The sequence below is a fragment of the Anabrus simplex genome, chromosome 8 (genome assembly GCF_040414725.1).
Source record: "Anabrus simplex isolate iqAnaSimp1 chromosome 8, ASM4041472v1, whole genome shotgun sequence".
NCBI classification, from domain to species: domain Eukaryota; kingdom Metazoa; phylum Arthropoda; class Insecta; order Orthoptera; family Tettigoniidae; genus Anabrus; species Anabrus simplex.
The window spans coordinates 78,383,543-78,407,406 of NC_090272.1; the positions used below are offsets into that span (position 1 = coordinate 78,383,543).

The 23,864-nt window shown below is 40.6% G+C and overlaps 1 protein-coding gene across 1 annotated transcript in view; it reads left to right on the forward strand.

Annotated features, from left to right (window-relative positions):
- Positions 1-21,712, forward strand: part of LOC136878804 (short-chain dehydrogenase/reductase family 16C member 6) — a 250,057-nt gene extending 228,345 nt beyond the window's left edge. Inside the window, exons 6-8 of the mRNA XM_067152294.2 lie at positions 2,302-2,419; positions 13,481-13,594; positions 21,208-21,712. Of these exons, the coding sequence (XP_067008395.2) occupies positions 2,302-2,419; positions 13,481-13,594; positions 21,208-21,316 (341 nt within the window). The 3' untranslated portion in view covers positions 21,317-21,712. The remainder of the gene's footprint in view (positions 1-2,301; positions 2,420-13,480; positions 13,595-21,207) is intronic.
- Positions 21,713-23,864: the final 2,152 nt, after the last annotated feature.

The following is a 23,864-nucleotide window of genomic DNA, read 5'->3' on the forward strand; positions in this document are numbered from 1 at the left end:
AGTGTTTATTATTTTTTGAATGCCTTAAAGAGTTTATTAGGAAGTTATAATTTTCAATTGCAGGACAATGAAACGTAAAAAACCTAAATAATCAACAGGAGAAAAGTTGGGGCAACGGTCAGTTGTATATTGACATAGATTCTAATCTCCGAGAATCAGAACTGGAGATCATACTTCCTTCGTAGAAAGTAAATATTCCGAGAATCAAAGACTTTTGTCTTTTTAAATTATGAAGGTGAATACTGGCATAGTTAAGTAATCAAGGTTTCGGTGAGTTGTATGTGTAGAAAAGGAAACTTTTGGACCTGGCGAAACACTGAGGACGTACTGGAGTAGCCTATACACTTTGTGATATTTTTTATTTATTTATTTATTTATTTATTTATTTATTTATTTATTTATTTATTTATTTATTTATTTATTTATTTATTTGTCATACCAGACAAATGCTGGGGCTGTACCTCAATTAAGGCCACAACCACTTCGTTCCCACTTCTAGGCCTTTCCTATCCCATCGTCGCTATAAGACCTATCTGCGTCGGTGCGACGCAAAGCAAATTCTAATTAACATTATTTATTTATTTATTTATTTATTTATTTATTTATTTATTTATTTATTTATTTATTTATTTGTCATACCAGACAAATGCTGGGGCTGTACCTCAATTAAGGCCACAACCACTTCGTTCCCACTTCTAGACCTTTCCTATCCCATCGTCGCTATAAGACCTATCTGTGTCGGTGCGACGCAAAGCAAATTCTAATTAACATTATTTATTTATTTATTTATTTATTTATTTATTTATTTATTTATTTATTTATTTATTTATTTAATCCGTTTACCCTCCAGGGTTGGTCTTTCCCCGGACCCAGCGAGGGATCCCATCTCTACCCCGTAAAGGGAGTGTCCTGGAGTGTGAGACATTTGGTCGGGATAAAACTGGGATAGAGAACCAGTATCTCGCTCAGGCGGTCTCGCCTGCTCTCCTGAACGGGGGCCTTGTGGGGGGGGGGGGTTGGGAAGATTGGAAGGAAAGGGGAAGGAATTGGCCGTAGCCTTAAGTTAGGTACCAACCCAGCATTTGTCTGGTATGACATGGGGAGCCATGGAAGACCACTTCCGCACTTCGAGGATGGCTGAGGTGGGAATCGAAGTCCTCTACTCAGTTGACCTCTCGAGGCTGAGTGAGGCGCGTTCCAGTACTAGTACCACTTGTCAACTTTCGTAGTAGCGCCGGGAATCGAACCCGGGTCCTCTGAGGGTGGCAGCTATCACACTAACCACTACACCACAGAGATGGACCACTTTGTAATATAAAATGTAAATGTTGATTCCCAAAAAAAAAAAAGTTATTTGTAAGCCAAATTTGTATTCTGTGAAACGATTAAATTGTCACTGGGGCTGGTAAAGGTATTGTTATGTTCGAAAAATGTTGAACTCGGTATTTATAATTAATAAATATGATTAAACATGAAAACATTAAATCGCTGCAGATAATGACGACAACTATATTTTGAGGAGAAAAAACAACGTTGGACCATAACTGAGCACTTCGACATACAACTATAGTCCACATATGTTTATTTAGTTATTACTTTTGTTTTTTTTTTTTGCTATTTGTTTTACGTCGCACCGACACAGATAGGTCTTTTGGCGACGATGGGATAGGAAAGGCCTAGGAAGTGGAAGGAAGCGGCCGTGGCCTTAATTAAGGTACAGCCCCGGCATTTGCCTGGTGTGAAAATGGGAAACCACGGAAAACCATCTTCAGGGCTGCCGACAGTGGGGCTCGAACCCACTATCTCCCGAGTACTGGATACTGGCCGCACTTAAGCGACTGCAGCTATCGAGTTCGGTATTAATATTTTAATGCAATATTTAAAAAAAATGTGTATTGTTACCTTACTTGTGCTAAGTCGCAGAGTTATGAATTTTTTATTGCATTTCACGGTAGCATTTATGAGTAAAAGGAATACATCTACTAAACGTGGACCATAGATAGGGGAAATTCCGGTAGCACTTTCTGGCTCGGTGAGGAAAGCAACGGGAAACTACCTCACTCCTCATTTCCCTAGTATGCCTCTTCAGTGACGCCTAGGCTACCCGTGACAGTTAATAATGGATCTGTTGAGGATCCAACCAGTCTTCGGGATGAAAACTCACCATAAATCCCCACACATTTTGAGAATATCCCCCCTTTGTCCAAAATTCGGTAAAATGATCTCCTTCTTTTGAATATGTGCCCTTCATTGCCAATGAGTTTAGTTTAAGTGATCAGATGCGTGTACTTTTCTGTCCAGGACTGATGGACGCCCTGACCGAAGAGCTCCGGCTGGACTCCACCAACATCAAGCTCACCTGTGTACACCCATATTTCTTGCACACGAGACCAGACCTTCCTGAGAATCTTCACGTCAGGTATGATCTTGACTGCGGCTACGGTGTGCTATTTTCTCGTCCTACTCGAGAATAAATTGCATTATATCGACCCCTTCATCACACTGGGGAACTATATGATGTTGAAAAATAAAGCATTGAAATAATTGCAGCTTGAAACACTGTATCATATATCCTAGGCTACGTCCGCACCGGAGGTGGCTTGCATGGGTAGATAGGTGTATAGATAGGAGCTTAGGTTGGATATGTTGTGGCCGCACTGCCCGGAGCAGTGTTAATTGCTCCTAAGAGGAGGACGACTTAAAAATGTCTTTGTTGAAGTTAGACAGAAAATTACTTCTTATTAGTGACTAGCGAATGTACCCGTGCTTCGCTACGGTATTCTACATTGTATTCGAATATCGAAGTAAATAGTGTACATGCAGTAAATAAGATAGTTTTAAAATTGCATGTCTCTTAGCGTTATCCGAGAAAGAGCATGGGGAGGTCCCCGTACGTTTCCAATGTAAAGTGTTTGTTACGGATTTGTGATATAACGGCAGGCTCACTTGCCTACTGGCATTCACAATCAGGTTGGGAAGTTTACATTATAATTGCAGGCCCCATTGCCTACTATGCGGACAGAATCGATTTGGGGAGTTTTCGTTAAAATGGCAGCCCCCCTTTCCTACCTCCAGACAGATTACAGTTTTTATTATAATGGCAGGCAATTACCCTACTATCACTCGAAATTGAGTTGTGCAGTTATCATTATAATGACAGGCCCCTTTTCCTACTGCCAGCCAGCGTACTGCCAGTCACACCAAGTTGGTGAGTTTCCATCAAAATAGCAGTACATTTCTTTATAATGGCGGGCACCCTTGCCTACTGCCAAACACAATCGGGTAGGGGAGTTTTAAACAAAACTGCATGCTCACTTACCTTCTGCAAGTCAAATCGAGAAGGGAACTATTCATTACAATTGTAGGCCTTCCTTACTAATGACAGTTACACAGGAGTTGGAGAAGGAACCCTTTCCTACTGCCAGTCAAAGTCGGTGTGGGGAGTACTGATTACAATAGCAGACCGACCCTTTCTCGATCGCTAAATCGACATCAGTGAATATATATAGATCGACATACGAAAGTATATGCGTGTTTACAATATTGAAGACCTTCATTTACAGATTAACTGCTACTAAACGTACGTCATATCGACAAAGGATTATACCATAAGACACGCCGGATTTAGTGGCCTAAATGGCTGGTCCAATGATATGTCATCTATTCTTGGGTCAGATTTAGAAACGTGGAACAGGGTAAAGGTTTTGTAAGATCATCTCACATTACATTACTTTTCGGATAATAATGTGACAGCTACATACGTAGCATTTGGCTCACATATGGCTACTGAGTGGGCCAATTTTCGTGAAGAGTTTGATGATTCTGTATTTCATATAAGTAATTGAAAGTATGAATAATGCATGTGAAAATTCCAAATTGACTTAACATCGATTAATAGAGAAAAATCAAACGTAAAAGGGATACAGATACGGCATAAAGTCATAAGACCAAGGTTGTAGATCATTCCAAATTGAACGGAGATTGTGCAATCCGTTACGTGATAGGAATTTCCGAAGGTCTGCACCATCATTAAAATTGCCTGCATATTTCGATATTCTTCGGGGATAAAAGATGAAAAATTTAATGATATAGGATTTTTCATTCGTTACAGGCTAAAACGTATAATTTTGTCAAATTTCAATTATCTTCTTATTCTTCTGGCAGATTATGCCACAATGTGGATTTTGGGCGAGGCGGGTAAAAATTAGGACTTTCAGGAAATCAAAAATTATGGAGATTGTTATTATTACCCCTTAAACGGAAAGCTGTACGAAAATTTCGCCAAAATAGTCAGTGTAGAGGTACACAGTCGTTACGATTTGATTTATATAGATAAGGAATCTGCTCCATGTAAAACACCTTTTGGGCTATGTCCGCTGGACTTAACCTGCAAAAGTGACCATTCATGATATCTCCCTTATTAATCCTCCTGACGAAAAAATGCACATGAAAAAAAAGGTTTAGAGGTGGAATTCCATCAGGTTTGGTCGATTTCCAGTCAGGTTGGTCTTGTTCTGTATATATTGTGGAAGAGTAAAATCACCATTTCGGTTCCTTATAAACCGCCAGTCCATTCCGGAACATGAAATGTTATTTACGTTTAAAACCTACCTTTGGACAGGTGGATGCTAAATATAAATTTTGTTTCGAATGTCTTCAGTAGTTTTCAAGTTGTAAGGAATACGCTTTACACGCACCCGCTCGTGAGTTAAGTCCGATGGGACTTGTACAGAAAAACGGTCCTTTAATGATATCTCCCTTATTGATCCTCGTATCGAAATGATGCACATGAGAAAAAAAGGTTTAGACATTAATTTCTACCAAGGTAGGTAGACTTCCATAAACTTTTGTTGTGTATATTTTTTGGAAGTGCAAAATCACTGTTTCGGTTTCGTATAAACCCCCAGTTAGTTCAGGGATTTAGAAACAATATTTGCCCTGAAACCTATCAAGGACAGGTGTATTCTAAATACGAATCTTGGTGGAAATGCATCCAGTAGTTTCTAGCATTCACGTACATACGGCGTAATTAAGGAAGAAAATAATACAGTTAAGAATGTTGAAACTAATAGAAAATGGATTATAACTGAGGACAGCCGGATAACGACAAATAAATAAATGCCGTGAGTTATGGATATAATAAAGCGCTAACAGAGGAGAAATTTAGGTTCAGTGATTCTTAGGTAAACAAATATGAAGATGACTAATGGTGTTATTACTTAATCTATTCGAGGGCGGTTATAACCTCCAACGATATTCCGCCAATATCCCGCAGATGAGCCGATTGATGCCTCTCTTGCCATCTACCCAAGGAACAACCACGAATTTAAAAGCATGATGAGGAAAATGGCAATACGTTACTTCCCTACTGGCATGCAGTCAGAGACGTTGCCATGGTAACCTGTAGGTTCGTTGTCGGTCTGTCGGTCACTAAATGCAGAGCATGATACCAGCAGAAAATTGTAAATTTCTCCGTCATGTGAAGAGTAAGGTAAATTATGAACATAACGAAAGTTGTTTATAATGAAGAGACGTTTCACGTACGGTAAACGAAGTTTACAGAAAATCAATAGTATAAGAGAAAATAGAGGAAAACCACTGTGGTTTTCCTATAAACACCCCGTCTATTCAAAGATTTTAAAATTATATGCATATCGGAACCTTTCCTGGGATGAGTATACTCTAAATATGAAGTTTGGCTGAGATCTATCCAGCCGTTTCGACGTGATGGTGGGAAAACCACTCTGGTTTTCCTATAAACCCCCCGTCTATTCAAGGATTTTAAAATGATATGCATATCTAAACCTTCCCCGGGATTAGTATACTCTAAATACAATGTTTGGTTGAGATCCATCCAGCCGTTTCGACGTGATGGTGGAAAAACCATTCTGATTTTCCTATAAACCCCCCATATATTCAAATATTTTAAAATGATATCCATATGGAAAACTTCCCCGCGATGAGTATCCTCTAAATATGAAGTTTGGTTGAGATCTATCCAGCCGTTTCGACGTGATGGTGGGAAAACCACTCTGGTTTTCCTATAAACCCCCCGTCTATTCAAGGATTTTAAAATGATATGCATATCTAAACCTTCCCCGGGATTAGTATACTCTAAATACAATGTTTGGTTGAGATCCATCCAGCCGTTTCGACGTGATGGTGGAAAAACCATTCTGATTTTCCTATAAACCCCCCATATATTCAAATATTTTAAAATGATATGCATATGGAAAACTTCCCCGCGATGAGTATCCTCTAAATATGAAGTTTGGTTGAGATCTATCCAGCCGTTTCGACGTGATGGTGGAAAAACCATTCTGGTTTTCCTATAAACCCCCTGTCTATTCAAGGATTTTAAAATGATATGCATATCAAAACCTTCTCCGGGATGAGTATACCCTAAATATGAAGTTTGGTTGAGATCTATCCAGCCGTTTCGACGTGATGGTGGAACAGACAAACAGACAGACAAACAGAAACAATTTTATTTATATAGATTTTTACACTCGTTCTTCACCCCCTTTCCATCCCCGCCCAAAGGAGTCCTATGAGTGCCTTACACAACAGTATATTTTTTTCCCAGATATTAAGTCTTATTTGTACCTATTTTGGTTGACAGCTATGCCCAAACGTACATGCATAATCTCACTGCTCTAGAATCCTGGAGCTGACGTTGCCATGGTTACGGCAGTTCATTTCTTTATCCGATTCCTAGAGCAGGGGTAGTGTGGTGCCAATATCTCCGTAACGGTTGGTTTTAGGGCCTTAAAACATGGTTTTCGGGCCCGTAGGGCTTACCGAGTTTTGTTCTTTGCGTCAAGAGGATTAAATTGAGCTTTGTCTCGTCCTTATACGACAAATTCGATATTTTGCCTATAATAGTATAAGAGAAAATGGAGGAAAACCGTTTTTCCTATAAAACCCCCGTCTTTTCAAAGATTTTAAAATGATATGCATATCGAAACCTTCCCCGGGGTCAGTATACTCTAAATATGAAGTTTGGTTGAGATCTATCCAGCCGTTTCGACGTGATGGTGGAACAGACAAACAGACAGACAAACAGACAAACAGAAACAATTTTATTTATATAGATAGATGGGATAATCGAATCATTTTCATAATCGAGTAACCTCCATTCCGATTATTTAATAATCGGATAAAAATCGAATAAAATGATCGAATGAGTTTCAGATATCATTCACTTGTATCGCATAGAACATTTGGATGCCTCATGAATCAATTTCTTGGTTTAATGTGTCGGATGGGTAATCGGTTGAAATAAGCGAATAGATGAACTCTTATGAAAAATAGAAATACGCCTTTTTCCGAACGTATCTCATATGTTGAAATTAAATGAGTGATTTAACTGTCTTAATAACATCACTTTTCATTCGATTATTTCGGAAGCATTCACTATTCGATTGCATCATTGATTCTGATGGAGTTTCGGATGAATAATCGAAAAAAATAATCGAATGGAAAAATTCACTATTCGATTTCATCATTGATTCTAATGGAGTTTCGAATGAATAATCGAAAAAATAATCGAATGGAAAAATCACTATTCGATTGCATCATTGATTCTAATGGAGTTTCGAATTAATAATCGAAAAAATAATCGAAAGGAAAAATTCACTATTCGATTGCGCCATTGATTCTATTGGAGTTTCGAATGAATAATCGAAAAATAATCGAATGGAAAAATTCACTATTCGATTGCATCATTGATTCTAATAGAGTTTCGGATGAATAATCGAAAAAATAATCGAATGGGAAAATTCACTATTCGATTGTCTCATTCATTCGAATGCAGTTCCGAATGAATAACCGAAAAAATAATCGATTTGAAAAATTCACTATTCGATTGCATCATTGATTCTAATGGAGTTTCGAATGAATAATCGAAAAAATAATCGAATAGAAAAATTCACTACATCGATTGCATCATTGATTCTCATGGAGTTTCGGATGGATAAACAAAAAATAATCGAAAAATAATCGAACGGAAAAATTCACTATTCGATTGCCTCATTCATTCGAATGCAGTTCCGAATGAATAATCGAAAAATAATCGATTGGAAAATACAATCGAATAATCGAATAAGCAGAATATCGAACGTTTCTGTAGTCATTCGTAAATATTCATAAAATATGTCCGGATGATTTCGTAACTGTTTGTAGTGAAGATTAAACGACCCATTCAAAGACCGAGGGTCATTTACTTCGTATACCCAAGAAGAAGAAGAATGCAAGTAGAATAGTTCGTACTTCAAACTAAAATTCTCAATAAGAAGTAGTGATGGGATAATTCTGCTTACTTATATTCAAGAAACCTTACACTATGGGAAGTGCATATCACCCAAAGAACGACTCGTCGTCACTATGAGGTAAGTAAATGACCAAGGTATCTTTCTCTTTTTATTACATATTTTAATTTTAATTCTTTTTTAAATGTGCGCAAGTCCAGTTAAAAGCGAAAAAAAGCTACGTAAAAGGCACGTCAAGTACAAAAACAAGTCCACGTTTCTACTTGGATAGAAGCTTGGAAAAGCAGCCCAGTTCGTTCGCTAGGATAGACGCTTAGCGATTACCCAGGGAGCTAAGAAGCCAAGCCAAGCCAAGCGCTCGGTACGGCCACTTCCATTCATTCTTAGGAGTTCGTTCGTTTCGATTAATCATCCTAGCGTCTATCCACAATCTAGGCGCTAAGAAAAACACCTCTGATGCGGACGTAGCCTTAAAACACTCTTTACATCTGCTCCTGGTACGGATGCCAGGTGTCCCGATTATACGGGATTTCCTGTATTTGAAGGTCTTTTCTTTTTACAATCTGCAACCTGCTTTACCTCGCAACGACATAGATAGGTCTTATGGCGACAATCGGGTTGGAAAGGGCTAGGAGTGGGAATGAAGTGACCGTGGCCTTAATTAAGGTACAGTCCCAGCATTTGCGTGGTATGGAATACCATCTTCAGGACTGCCGACAGGGTTCAAACCTACTATCTCCCGAATGTAAGCTGATTGCTACGTGACTCAAACCGCACATCCATTTCCTCGGTTTTCAAGGTCTGAAGTACTGCCCCCTTGTAACAGCATACAGGACGCCCTGTTTCCCATATTTAAACAACTCACTTCTGAAACTTATCTGGAATGTATTCAAGATAATGTATACGGAACTCTTAAAAGAACAGCATTGGATTCTATCAACTCGCACTCAAATACAGAGAGGTCCAGAAAAATGTAGACACTCTTTGATAGTTAATATCTTTGGACCAAAATGACATATCGTTGCAATTCTTGCGGGGTAGCGTAGTCGATTGTTTTCTCAACAGATGCAGAAGGTCACGTGAATAGCACAACAATCATGGCGCGCGTTTTCCATCAATGACAGTGCAGCGCGTGGTTTGATCGGTCCATTCTTCATTAAAGGTACCGTAACTGGTGATATGTATCTTCATGTGCTTCAAAAATCTATTTTACCTGCCATCCGAGAGGTGTTTGGAAATGAAATATTTTACCTACAACAAAATGGCGTTCCGACTCACTTCCACAGATATGTCAGGCCGTATTAAAGTGGTACTGGAAGTACGAAAACATGATGGAGGTGGAAAGGCAATGACGTAATGTGTACGGAACTCAGCCATCAGCCCGTACAACAATTTATCGTATTCGGGATAAATTTGAAACCGGCGGTACTGTTCAGGATGTGCATAAGGAAAGTTCTGGCCGACCAAAAACATCAACAAGTCCAACTTCCAACGCTGCTGTGTTGCAAAATTTTACTAGATTACCTCAAAAATCTGTGAACCAGGGTTCATGTGAAAGGGTGGGGGGGTCAAGCCATACGACGAATTCTGAAGGCTGCAAGGTGTAAATTGTACATTCCAAGATTGCTGCACGCTACGAACAAGGTCGACCCGGAATGAAGGATGGAGTAATGCGACTGGTTTGAAGACGTGTTTCGCGAGGATGAACGGTTTGCAGCGATGGTTATCTGGTCTGACGAGGCGCAATTCAAACTGAACGGTACTGTAAACCGCCACAACTGCGTGTACTGGGCTCCTGAAAATCCTCACGTTCACGTGGACAAACATGTTAATCCACCCGGTGTTAATGTGTAGTGTGGTGTGGTCTGTCATCGTGCGGTTTGATCGGCCCATTCTTCTTTGAAGGTACCGTAACTGGTGATGTGTATCTTCATGTGCTTCAAACATCTATTTTACCAGACATCCGAGAGGTGTTTGGAAATGAAAGATTTTACCTACAATAAAATGGCGTTCCGACTCACTACTCAGAGCCTACTTGGATGAAAATCTACCTGGACGATGGATAGGTCGAAGAGGAGCTGCTGAGTACCCACCACGGTCTCCAGACCTCACACCTCTTGACTTCTAACTATGGGGTTTGAACGACCTACGAGAAACCATCGAGGCGTTCTGTGCGGCTATCACACCGGCAACACTGACAGCCATAGTTTGGTCAGCAGTTCAGTACATCGACGTTGTTTAACTGCTAATGGGGGTCGCTCTGAACACATAAAATAACCTTCGCCGTATGCAAGAATTGTAAGTTAACGGTATGTCATTTTGTTCCATTAATATTGACTATCGAAGAGTGTCTACAATTTTCTGGACCTCTCTGTATTTATGTTTATTTCTTTCTAACTACTTATGAGCTTGAAATCTGGAATTTATCTTAATGAAGTCCTGGAGAAAATGCTGAACTACATTAAGATAAGTTCCAGGTAATATTATCACTTAGACTTTCACGGACCATGTAACAATTCATTATGTATATTTTGGGTTTGTGCCGTGCAATGAACTATATAAACACTCCCAACGCGTTTCAAATAGAACCTTGCCTTTCTTCGTTAGAAGAAAACAGAAAAATGAAACATAACGCATCAAAGGTTTCGAGGAGAAAATAACAAGGAACTTAAAATGGTGCCCTAAGATCTATACTCATAATGTTATTTGTTTTACGTCCCACTAACTACTCTTTTACGGTTTTCGGAGACGCCGACGTGCCGGAATTTAGTCCCGCAGGAGTTGTTTTACGTGCCAGTAAATCTACCGACACGATGCTGACGTATTTGAGCACCTTCAAATACCACTGGACTGAGCAAGGATCGAACCTGCCAAGTTGGAGTCAGAAGGCCACTGCCTTAACCGTCAGAGCCACTCAGCCCGGTTTAAGCAATAGGGAAGTGATGCCAAGCACTACAGGTTGGATTGTACAGCCCTTATTGTGGGTAAGCTAGCAGCGAAGTGGCGAGCAGCCCAAACTGTGGGCTAAGGTCCAGATACTGCAGTTCGCCAGTGAGACAATGATGTCCATCGCCACGTTACTGTATCTGCACGTACAATTTCAACTTCGATTCTAGAGCTTTGCAGTGGAAAAGGCAGCTACATGTTTGCACGTGGTCTTTTCGTAAAGTTACTTAATGTTACAGCATTACAATTTTTATACCCCTCCCTCTTATTCATTAAAGAAGCGCGAACCTATATTGCAAACCTCTGACATTGTTGGACAAAACAGTTAATGTCTCTAGAGCCATACAATTGATTTGCTTCAAGGTTTTACCATGTGCAGTAGACTTATGGGGCAGTTCGTAACCTGATTCTAAAGTTACATCTTGAAACTGCCCATTAGAGTATGTGACCCACACCAGGAGTACTTGATACGAGAACTGGGAAAAATCCAAAGCAAAGCAGCACATTTCTTTCTCGGTGATTTCCGACAAAAGAGTAGCGTTACGAAAATGGGCTGGTAGGACTTGGGAGTAAGGAGACGAGCTGCACGACTACGTGGTATGTTTCGAGCTGTCAGTGAAGATATGACGTGGAATGACATCAGTAGAGAACACGCTTGAGCGTAACTTTTAAGAGTAGGAAAGATCATAACAATACGAAGATGAAGTTGGAAGAATTCAAGAGGACAAGTTGGGGCAAATATTCACTTAGAGGACGAGGAATAAGGGACTGGAATGAATTATTAAGGGATATGTTCGATGAATTTCCAAGTTCCTTGAAAACATTTAAGAAAAAGCTAGATAAACAACTGATAGGGAATCTGCCAGCTGGTCGAAAGTCCTGAATGCAGATCATTGATTGATTGATTGATTGATTGATTGATTGATTGATTGATTGATTGATTGATTGATTGATTGATTGATTGATTGATTGATTGATTGATTGATTGATTGATTGATTGATTGATTGATTGATTGATTGATTGATTGATTGATTGATTGATTGATTGATTGATTGATTGATTGATTGATTGATTGATTGATTGATTGATTGATTGATTGATTTCAGTGTATTCTTATTATAATTATTAAATTTCATGTTTTTAAGTGTAAACATTTTACCCTAGTATTATCATCTTAGTTCAGACCGATGCACGACTTCGAAAGAACTCATGTTGAAAATGTCCTGTTAACCGAACTGACAGGGCCTGCTTCCAAAAAACATTGCAAAATAAGGGATAAAGCAAAACTTGGTGATAGATGAACCTAGGGATTTAAAACACCTTACGGTATCAAATGCATAAGCCTATAATACGAAAACTAATAGAGATACCAATAAAACAAACTTATTTTTAACATGACAGCGTTTAAAAATTGCAATAATATTTTATCCACTTGTCGATCTGAAACCTCGGTTAGCACACCCTTACATTAGAATATAGCCCATAATGATCCGGTATGGGTACGAGGGATGTAATTTTTGTCCGAACGTAGTACGTAGTGTTTGTTCAGAATATTGTGATGTTTAACTTATAATTATGTTCCCCACTTGACATTTACTGATGTTTCTGTTACAGGATTCCTGAGCTCAGTCCATAGTTCGCTGATCTTGAGATAGTGAAGGTTTAACTTACCGTACATCTTCCCCACATTTTAATGATGTTTCTATTAAAGGATTCCTGAGCTCAGTCCATAGTTCGCTGATCTTGAGATAGTGAAGGTTTAACTTACATCTTCCCCACATTTTACTGATGTTTCTATTACAGGATTCCTGAGCTCAGTCCATAGTTTGCTGCTCTTGAGATAGTGAAGGTTTAGCTTACATCTTCACCGCTTGTTACTGAATTCAGTCCAGAGTTCGCTGCTCTTGAGATAGTGAAGGTTTAGCTTACATCTTCACCGCTTGTTACTGAGCTCAGTCCCTAGTTTGCTGCTCTTCAGATAGTGAAGGTTTAGGTTACATCTTCACCGCTTGTTACTGAATTCAGTCCAGAGTTCGCTGCTCTTGAGATAGTGAAGGTTTAGCTTACATCTTCACCGCTTGTTACTGAGCTCAGTCCAGAGGTCGCTGCTCTTGAGATAGCGATGGCTTACCTTACAACTTTCCCAAATTTTACTGATACCTCTGTTATAGGATTCCTGAACTCAGTCCAGAGGTCGCTGCGCCAGAGATAGTGATGGTTTAACTTACAACTTTCCCAAATTTTACTGATACCTCTGTTATAGGATTCCTGAGCTCAGTCCAGAGGTCGCTGCACTGGAGATAGTGGAGGCTGTCCGACATGACGTGGAGAGCATCACAGTACCCCGTAACCTGCTCTTTTGGGTCAACGTGCTCAGGTGAGTTCTGCTCCTTCCATCACCCGTCTTCGCATTTACCTCACTCTAGTGTTAAAATCCGTATTTGTATTTTAAAGTTCACTGCTATTAATTTTCCGTGAAGAGTAGCAAATTTTTAAACCATTTTCATCAATTTATAATGAACATTTTAAGTGTGCGATTTGTTAAAATCTGACGATGTTTTTTTCAGGAACGAAATATGTCATTGTTTGTTTAATAATGTTTTACAGGTATATTATATGTGTTCTAATTAGTGTCTTGGACAGACTGAAAAGCGTTACAGGTATATTAATTGAGTCAACACTTTTAATAAACTAATTTTTTTTGTCGGTATTCATGTTACATGTAATGTCACCATTTTCAGTTACATAGGGAAAGTTTGTTATTAACTTCACAGGTTAAATAATCCGGCTCCTTCGTTGAATGTTCAGTGTAGTCGCCCTCGGTTCAGAGGGTCCCGGATCGATTCCTGGCCGGCTGGGTATGAGATTTAAATTTAAATGGTTATTTCCCCTGGCTCGGGGACTGGGTGTTTGTACTGTCCCTAACATTCCTGAAGCCCACACACCACATGCAACGCCATCCTCCACTACATTAACACGCAGTTCCCACACATGGCAGATGCCGTCCACCCTTGTTGGAGGGTCTGCCCTACAAGGGCTGTACCAGGCTAGGAATAGCCACACGAAATTATTTTTATATCAATCTACGTCAGAATTAATAATGTTTCTTTTGTAACTCTACTGTCAGGAACTTTCAACAATTGTCATTTATTTAATGTTCACAACGAAGTGTTGCAGACAGTAAATAACAGGAAATTTGAGCTGAGTATGATTATGTTGATAAAACATTGAAATGAACATGGTTTATATATGTAGGCCTATTACTGTATATGGAACAACTAGCCTGAAGGCTAGTTCACTGAGCTAGAAGGAGGCCGTAGGGATAAAAAGGGGATTCTGGGGCAGGGACTAATGCGCAAGATGGCGGCTATACATGGGCTCTTATGGGACTAACTCCTGGGAGCTGAGCCAGGGGCTACTGCGCAAGATGGCCGCCACGCGCAATCCACCTCTAGCTACGCGCTACGACCTCTGACACCTTCAGACAATATGATGTTGTTATGTTATGGAATATACACGCACCAACCGACCTTCAAGTGACATTTTCGCACCGTTCAACACAGGAAATGGCCGCATAAGGAATGGCATTACTACCGTCGCTCACACCCAGTCATTTTCATATTGTCAAATCCAAGGATAAGACTTTTACATGTAAATGAAAGTAATGCATTTCTTCTAGCCTAGAAGACATAGTACTGTACAATGCAAACACTAGATCTCGCCAGCAAAGGCGGTCTAAAATAAACAGATGTGAGCTAGAAGGGGTCTTTTTGGTAATCAACACCTATGATGCTTCCCTCTACAACGGAATGAATTTCAGTTCTTTGAGGCATAGCAGCGTCTGTGGACAACAAAATGGTTCTAGATGAAACTTTTCATTCTTCAACATTTTTGGAAAACTCACATAGGAGGGTTTCTAGTTCGTTTGTACGTAGTGTAAGAAGCCATTGACAGTCTTGACTGTACAAAACACTGTTGCTTGTAATTTATGTCCAGGAAGAGGTTGCACCTGTGAATAACGTAAGGGCAATCTTCACGCTACATAGTGCAGGACATTGATATCCTATTTAGAAAATTTGAAAGGAATACGAAATGTTATGCTTTAACGATATTTTGAATTAATTAATTAATGAATTAACTAAACCTTAGCTTTATAATTAATCCCACGCAAGGTTACTATGACGTAAAGTACATCTGGAATATAGGTTATGTTATACTATCATACAACCACATATTAAATTTTCTGAATTTAGGCAGGGACCTACTACTCAGGAAGTCACATTATTATTATTAATATTATTAAACATACACCTATACACAATTACTATATTAATTCATTACTAAGACATTCCACTATATTTTTCTTCTAAGCAATTTTCAATATCATAAAAAACAGAGTCAATAAACCCTCATTCCTATTGCAACAAAACCGGGTTATGGCAGTTGCAGTTGGCGAAACCAATGACCTGGGGCAGTCGTAGTGTCGAAGTCCAAGCATAGCTGCTGAGAGGAGGGAATGTACAGTAGCGGTCTGCACTGTAGTCCTAATATTGAAAGAAACGTTTTGACAGCTAGCGCAGGGAGGGTCCGTTACTGTCTGCCTGGCTGAACAGAAGGGCGTAGGGGTATGATTTTCATGGAAACATGGGCGGATCCACCTTGGTCGCCATGGAGACGTGCCTGTTGCCCGCCGGAGTTGCTTGGAGTTGCCAAACCTTTCACTTCTCGGTTAGATCTTGTGGCACGCTACAAGAGAATACAGCTGTCTGAGCGAACACAAGGGCGAGAAGGAGAAAAGAATGTAGGAATTTGGCACAACCGCCTAACAACAGTGCAGTAGGCTCTCCCTGCTGCGCTAGCTGTCAAGACGCTTATTTGATATTAAGATTATAAGATAAGTTCAGAAAACAATTCCGCATTTAGTAAGGTGCTTGTTCCGACCCCACTCGGACTGGTCCCTGAGAGCACATGATGCCAGAAACCACATGTCGGTTCATACACATAGTAGGACCAAAATTATTTAACTGCACGTATACTGATTTATTTACTCACATGTAAATAATGATATAAGGGGCAGCCAAATGGAAACCGATCACCCACTACAACGTGACCATGGGATGTTTTTATTGAAAAGTAACTACCAAAAGCGTCAATACATTTATCCCACCGGTAGACGAGAAGATCAATTCCAGTTTTGTAGAAAGAGTCTAAGTCGCTGACGGATCCACAACCGCACCAGCTCTTACACTTCCTCGTCCGAATGAAACCGACGTCCACGAATGTCTTTCTTCAGGTCGCCAAAAATGTGAAAATCACAAGGTGAAAGATCCGGACTGTACGGAGGATGTTGAAGTGTTTCCCAACCAAATCGCTGAAGCGTAGCCTTCGCCAGATTGGAAATACGGCGGCAGTGATGTGCGCCCTTCTCGGAATCTCCTATGTCACTCGTGCAAACTGGTCATGCACACGCAGTGTTCGCCATACACAGCAGACATGCGACGATGAGTGTAACGTACTCCAGCAACCTCAGCCACCTGAAAACGAACCACACTTCTCTAGTCTTCTTTGCTTGCCTCCATTTCTACAGCTGGACGAACACACTAGACCACTCCGCGCACCAACAACTGCGTGCATCTGTGAGTTGTCACTATGCAGTTCTTCTACCACAGCAATGGTAGTACCGGTACGTAACAACAGTATTGCCACCTTTCGCGCAGAATGTGTGTTATGATGGGTGTTCGGTTTTCATTTGACTGTCCCTTATACATCCGTATAACGCATTGCGAACAGGATTGTTTAGATATTTCCTGATCGTGTACGCAGAACACATTCGATAGCTCTTTTCAGGTAGCCATGCTGCTTGTTCGCCTCCTCGAAACGCTTCCGGTCTCCCGGCCACATGATCACACGAAGGAGAGCAATCACCCCCGAGACAGGGCGACCTTCCCCATGCCTAGTTGTCCAAGGGACTGATGCCGCGCTAATGCAGTGGCGTTCTCTTCAACCACTAACTGTGCTGGACACAGAATTTGAACCTTCAAATGGTTTTCTGCAGTTGTTCGAAAATCAGTGACAAGTTGTCTGCCTCCGTAGCGTAAGAGTTACTGCTATTAACTGCCGTCCTTGGGGGCCTGGGTTCGATCCCCGGTACTGCCAGAAATTTAAGAACCGCAGGAGAGCTGGCATGTGGTTAAAATGGTACATGCAGCTCACCTCTATTAGGGGTGTACCTAAAAAGAGCTGGACCACCTCGGGACGAGGACACGAGTTTACGTTTTTAGTGACAAGTTCACACAACATAAACAATGTTACACATATAGATATGATATCTCTGTGCCCTAATAACGAACAATTGGGGCTCCTCGGATGAGATCTGGAGGCGCCTTGCAATGGCACGCGATGTGGCGGCGAAGATGACGAAGATCATAAAATACAGAGCCATTACTAATAACACCAAACTCAGGCTGGTAAATTCCCCATCGCCACATGTGCAGCTGAAACCTGGACGATTCAGGAAGAAGCTGACAGGAAGAAGATTGAAGCGATGGAAATGTGGCTGTACCACTGAGTTCTAAGAGTATCGTGGACCGAGCTTCTGTCCTAGAAGAGTTCAAGATCAGGGACGGGCTCATGAAGAAGATTAGACAGGCCTACTTGGGATACCTTGGCCACATATCAAGGAGAACTAGAGATATGCGAAGGCAAACTACAACGAACAAGGACCCGAGGAAGAGCTCCAGTAAGGTGAGCCAGGTGAAGGAGTTGTTTGGGAAGTCTCTACATCAAGCGACACATCTAACGCAGGATAGAAGAGCATAGCAAAAACTCTGCAACCGCACATGACATGCCACCACACACTGTGAAGAGTACATAGAGAGAAAGAGAGACACATGATATAGAAGTGACTTGATAGAATCTGAAGATGTTCTTGTGGAACGAAACGTGTCATTCTATTGTTAATATAATGTTTTCTTTCCCAGATAAGTGATATTGTTTCCTAAATTTCTATTTTTATTCGACAGACTGAAAAAATCAAGGGTTATATTAGAAGACTAATTCCTATAGCCCTCTACAATGAAACCACGTACTAGCGTAAATACAAACAAAACAAAAAGTAGGTGTGTGGAGTTCGGTGGCTGGGCGGAGGCCGACAGTGGCGTTGGCTGTCGTTAGTGTCCCACCGGAGTCTGAACGAGGAGTTGTTGTGTCGCGTCGGAGTGTCGAGTGAGTATCTGGACTCTGACGGCTGCAGTAGTGCAGAGTATCTTCGCATACGGAACGGAATACTGTGTGTACTGCCTTAGAGTACTGAGAGAGAGAGAGAGAGAGAGAGAGAGAGGAGAGAGAGAGAGAGAGAGAGAGTGTGTGTGTGTGTGTGTGTGTGTGTGTGTGTGTGTGTGTGTGTGTGTGTGTGTGTGTGTGTGTGTGTGTGTGTGTGTGTGTGTGTGTGTGTGTGTGTGTGTGTGTGTGTGTGTGTGTGTGTGTGTGTGTGTGTGGACCGTCGTAGAGTCAGTGATTGGAGAGCAGCTATCGTAAATGTAATTGAAACAGTGTTAATGGTCATTGTTGTGGGGAGTACTGTCCTGCTGTTTAACACTGTTGAGCTTTTGTTGTTTAGTTGTTCACTGTGTTTGACTGTGTGCATTAGAGGACTGGCTCTGGAGTCGAACCAAAAAACAGGCATCATGTGTTGTGTCGCCAATAGCTCTGTGTTCAGACCTAGCGGTCTGCTCGCAGCTGTTATACGGTGTGACTGAATTGTGAGCGAAAGTGAAAGGCCCGTCTATCAGGATTACCATCTCCCAGGTAATACCAACGAGCTGGGACACCCTGCTGTGTGAAGAGAACAGAGACTTGTCAATTAGTAAGTGTAGTCATTCATGGTAGAATGGAATTTTGCAGTATATGTGTGTATGCATTTTTGGGTCATCCTGAAATAAAAAAGAGGATAAAACAGACGATGTTTTATTCGTAACAACATATATATCAGGCAGCTCGCGAGCGCCGTACTTTCTACTTATAAATGTCCCGCATGTACGAATGACGAATGGGATGTCTAGTAACTGATTTTCACGGGGACACTACTGCCAGCGGACAGGTTACGTCAGAATATGAAGAGATAACAACCGGACGGTCGCTCACAGCATGTTCCTCAGCTCTACCCGACGAATTCAACCTCTTGGATTAGTAAACCTCGTTCACGACCGCATAGTACTATACTGCTAATAATAAGAGTTGGCGTCTGACATTTCTTAGAGGGAGGTCCATTTACTGCCTGCCGAGGCGGGATAAAGGGAGTGGCTGTGTGGTTGCCATGGAAACGAGGGTGGGGCGACTGCGGTTGCCATGGAGATATAACTTCAGGGCAACTCGTCTTTCTGGGAGTTGCCAAACCTGTCAATGTCACTGATAAGAACCTGATTGTTTGTATACAAGTGATCGCAAATGGGACGACACCGCCTGGCCAGGTAGTCTACAACAGATCACAGCGGTCAGAATGAAGGAGGGAACAAGTGAGCCGGAAGCGAGGGGTAAGAGTATGTAGAAAGGAATGCTGGAATGTGGCAACATCGTGAAATGGCACGTGCAGTGCTCCCCCCTCCAACATTACCTGTCAGACACCAACTCTTATTATTAGCAGTATAGTCTGGTGTATGTACCAGTTTATAGCATCACTACACTTGCTGTCTGCATATCGGCAGTGGCTAGTGTATTCAGCAACGACGAACACATAGACATCATTTTAATCTGTGGATAATGCAGCCGAAGCTATAAACAGACGCCTGTCTTCTACAAGTACTTCGCCGAACAGTATTAGCTTTTGTTTCATACAAACAAGTCTTTTATAGAGTGGAATGTCTACACGTGTATAATTAATCAGTTATTAAATTTTCTTTTCTGCACCTTTGGCGTATTTACAAATGCACGCTGTTATGGAACGCGTGCAGTAAAATGTCTGCTATTTGTTTCACAACATCCAAAATACAGCACGTTGTAGTGCTCCTTCGAAAACAAGTGACTAGGCATCCCATGCATCACTATTGCATGCGGGACAATTATAAGTAGAAAGTACGGCGCTCGCGAGCCGCCTGGTATATACACTATGTTATTTTACTAAAAACCTCCGACTCGTTGGCTGAGTGGTCAGCGTACTGGCCTTTGGTTCAGAGGGTCCCGGGTTCGATTCCCGGCCGGATCGGGGATTTTAACCTTCACTGGTTAATTGCCGTGACCCGGGGGCTGGGTCTTTGTGCTGTCCCCAACATCCCTGCAATTCACACACCACACATAACACTATCCTCCACCACAATAACACGCAGTTACCTACACATGGCAGATGCCGCCCACCCTCATCGGAGGGTCTGCCTTACAAGGGCTGCACTCTGCTAGAAATACCCACACGAAATTATTATACTGAAATTTGCAGTCGAAATTTGACAAGAGTTCATTACAAAATGTATCTTTCTTTATGTCCACTATAAATTCACGTCAAAATAAAGTAATTGTGAAAAAAGGCCTTGTATTGATGACTACATTTTACATCATCTGAAAGGATAGAACATTCTCTAGAAGACCACGCGATTATTAAATGTATCGGTTCGGTCTATCTGGAAATAGGCAACGCCATTCGTCATGGGGATACAAAAGGACAAAGCTAATTGCAGAACATATTAGTGCGAGTGAAAGGCAAATTACTACATCTAACTCCATACTTTCTTTTGAGGTAAAGACGCACTATAGAGAGATTGTAACATTGTTCAACTTTCTTGCGGAAGTCTACAACATATCATTATTTCTTAGGTTCACATATTAACATTATATCGCCGGCCTGAGGCTGCAGCTCCGCTACCGCGACCGTACGTAGTGAGGTCACCATTCGACTACCATCGCGTCTATTTTTCACAGCTTCAAATTAAAAACCCTGTACAACTATTCTACTGTATTTTAGAATGATGTGATGGACTTACCAGTATTGATGTGTTGTTTCAGGACGCTACCACAAGATGCCAGGCACGTGTGGCGGGACTTGTTTTACACCAACGTGACACCAGCGGCCACCAGCTCTCAGCAGCCGACAACCCTCGAGCACAAGACGTGATATTACAATGACGACAACAACAACAACAACAACAACTGTTAGCTTAGCTAACATGCCTGCCATATAGCTGCTCTCGGGTACTTTTGATATTTAACCAGAATTCGGTTTATAGAGTTGTTAAGACTTCATCAGACAACAACTAATGCCATTAAAGAATTGGTTTCTTGGACATCTCTTCAGCCAGTGAAGTCTTGTGTGTACCCAGAGGGAGCCAGTGAGAATTATGAATGTGTAGTGAAATGAGGTTCACGTGATTACGAACAGTGCTCTTCCAAAGAAGTATTAGTGACCTTAAAATTATATCCACTGTACCTACGTATTGGAAGTTGAGAAATAAATAAAGAAGTCGCAGAATGTAAGAGAAAACGAACCTCTTTTCTGTACTAATATTTCAAAAATGGGAAGTTTATGACTGTTTCTTTCTTTCTTATTCTTTCTTTTTGTTTGTTTGTCTGTTTGTTTGTGGAAGGTAATCTTGGAAACCACACAGTCTGTTTCAGTAGTACTTTTGCCATTAGTACGTTTATTTCTTCCGTATGATTGTAAACTATATTTAGGGCGAGGCAGCAAGAGGTTACCGCAGTATGCAGGGGACGTAGGGCAAACAGATTGCCTGCAATTAATTGCTAGAATCATCGGTAAGCTATAGCAGCGCAGGTGAGCGTACAGCTTCAGCACAAAGTCAAAAGCAAAGTCATCTCCGTACAGGCCATGAAGGCCCTTGGAGGGGTGGAAGGTAAAGGCTCCCACTACCCGTAACCTCGGCACTTGGTGGGGTAGTGCCCCCATTTTTCCCGAGCTAAGCCCAGCCATCGAGCGAGGAATCCCAAGGTGGACCGTTCGATCGTTGGCTATCACTTTCTAGAGGCATTTAAGGGTTGTTAAGGATTGATGACCAAGCAGGATAAAAAGAAATATTAAAACAACACTCTGACATTTATTCACATAAGCAGACAAATAACAAAATATTCTTGATGATATTTTTCTTTTAACATAACAGAGCTTTCATAATATCGGATTTCTTCCTCGATTTAGAGTGACACGTGTTCATATCTCCAGCTCTACTGTGCTGTAAATGAAACCAAAGAAGTAATTAGGCCACTTGCCTTTTTAAACCAAACATTTGACTGAAAGAACTAAATAAATTAACATGTGTTCAAAGTTTCACCAATTTAAAGTCGTCTCAACACGTGGTTTTTGCGATATACACAACTGAATTAGTCATTTACAGTATTTAATATTGATCAATGACACCAACATGAACTTCAGTAGCAAAGAAAAACTGTTTCCAAATTCTCAAAATTAATTAATTATTATCTTGATTATTATTATTATTATTTTATCATTCAGTTAACCTGTTTCATTGTCACACGATCGTGTTCTTATTAATTCTCCACCGCATCATTTACCTAATGTTCATCATTAGCATTTCAGAGTAATGATTTTTAATTAATTATTAATGACTTACTTTCACAATGTTTCAAAGCAATCATGCGGCTGACAAATTTTCTACCTTTGATCTTTGCATTTCATTTCTATTCAAATTAATCTTAAAGTATTTCAGATTTTTAGAAATTTACATTACCAACGTGTGAGCTAGTTAAATAAATTCTGTTTACAAATCGAGTGCCTTCACAAAGTAACGAGATGATCTTTCCTTTTAAATCTCGCTAATAAAAAAAATTAAATTCCTTCCTAGTCTTCCTTGACTTAATTTAATTAAACTTTCCCTTAAGGGCATGAAATTATTTCTTGAGGCAACACACAACGATGAATGTGATCCGCGTCACAGCGAGTGCGCGACCAGATCAAAATTAAATGAAATCAACATGGCACAAGAGAAATATACACATTTACACACACACATTCATACTAGGGAAACACGTTTTTATGTACACTATTTACATCGAATCCTGATTTGGCAATTTTATTTATGATTTTTATCGATGGTCGGGACGCGTAATGTCTCGCAGAAATAATCCGTGTACAGAAATTCTCTTACATTAATGGTGGCTAGTGATCGAAGTCATGGGTATCACTTGGTAGAAACACGTTTCACATATATCAGCGCAAGTTCATCTAATTCATGAGATTATAATGGAAGATTCTAGTAAAATCCATAAGCACTACCATCATGTGGGCTACAGGTTGAATTTACCGCAAGCGTGAGCCTTACTCGCATTATTTTTACTTCCTACCTGTGAAATACACTCGCAAACACGTGCTCCACTAATTATAATCTATCTTGCGCTCCAAATACACAAGAATAAATCAATATCACCACTAATTCATCATTTACTCAATTATGCAACAAATATCCCTCAGGATAGGCCATATTCCAGACCCTTCATGAACAGAGCACATTCCATCTCACATTTAGGAACTCTACAGTAGTTTTATGGCCCACGAGCGTTTACATCTGTTTTACCCGATCTTTAGTCAATATTATTATTATTTAAGTGATTATTACATCTACTGATTCTCCTGGAATGTCGTAAAATTAGATGACTTCATCATAAAAACAACAAGTGATTTTAAAAGACACTAG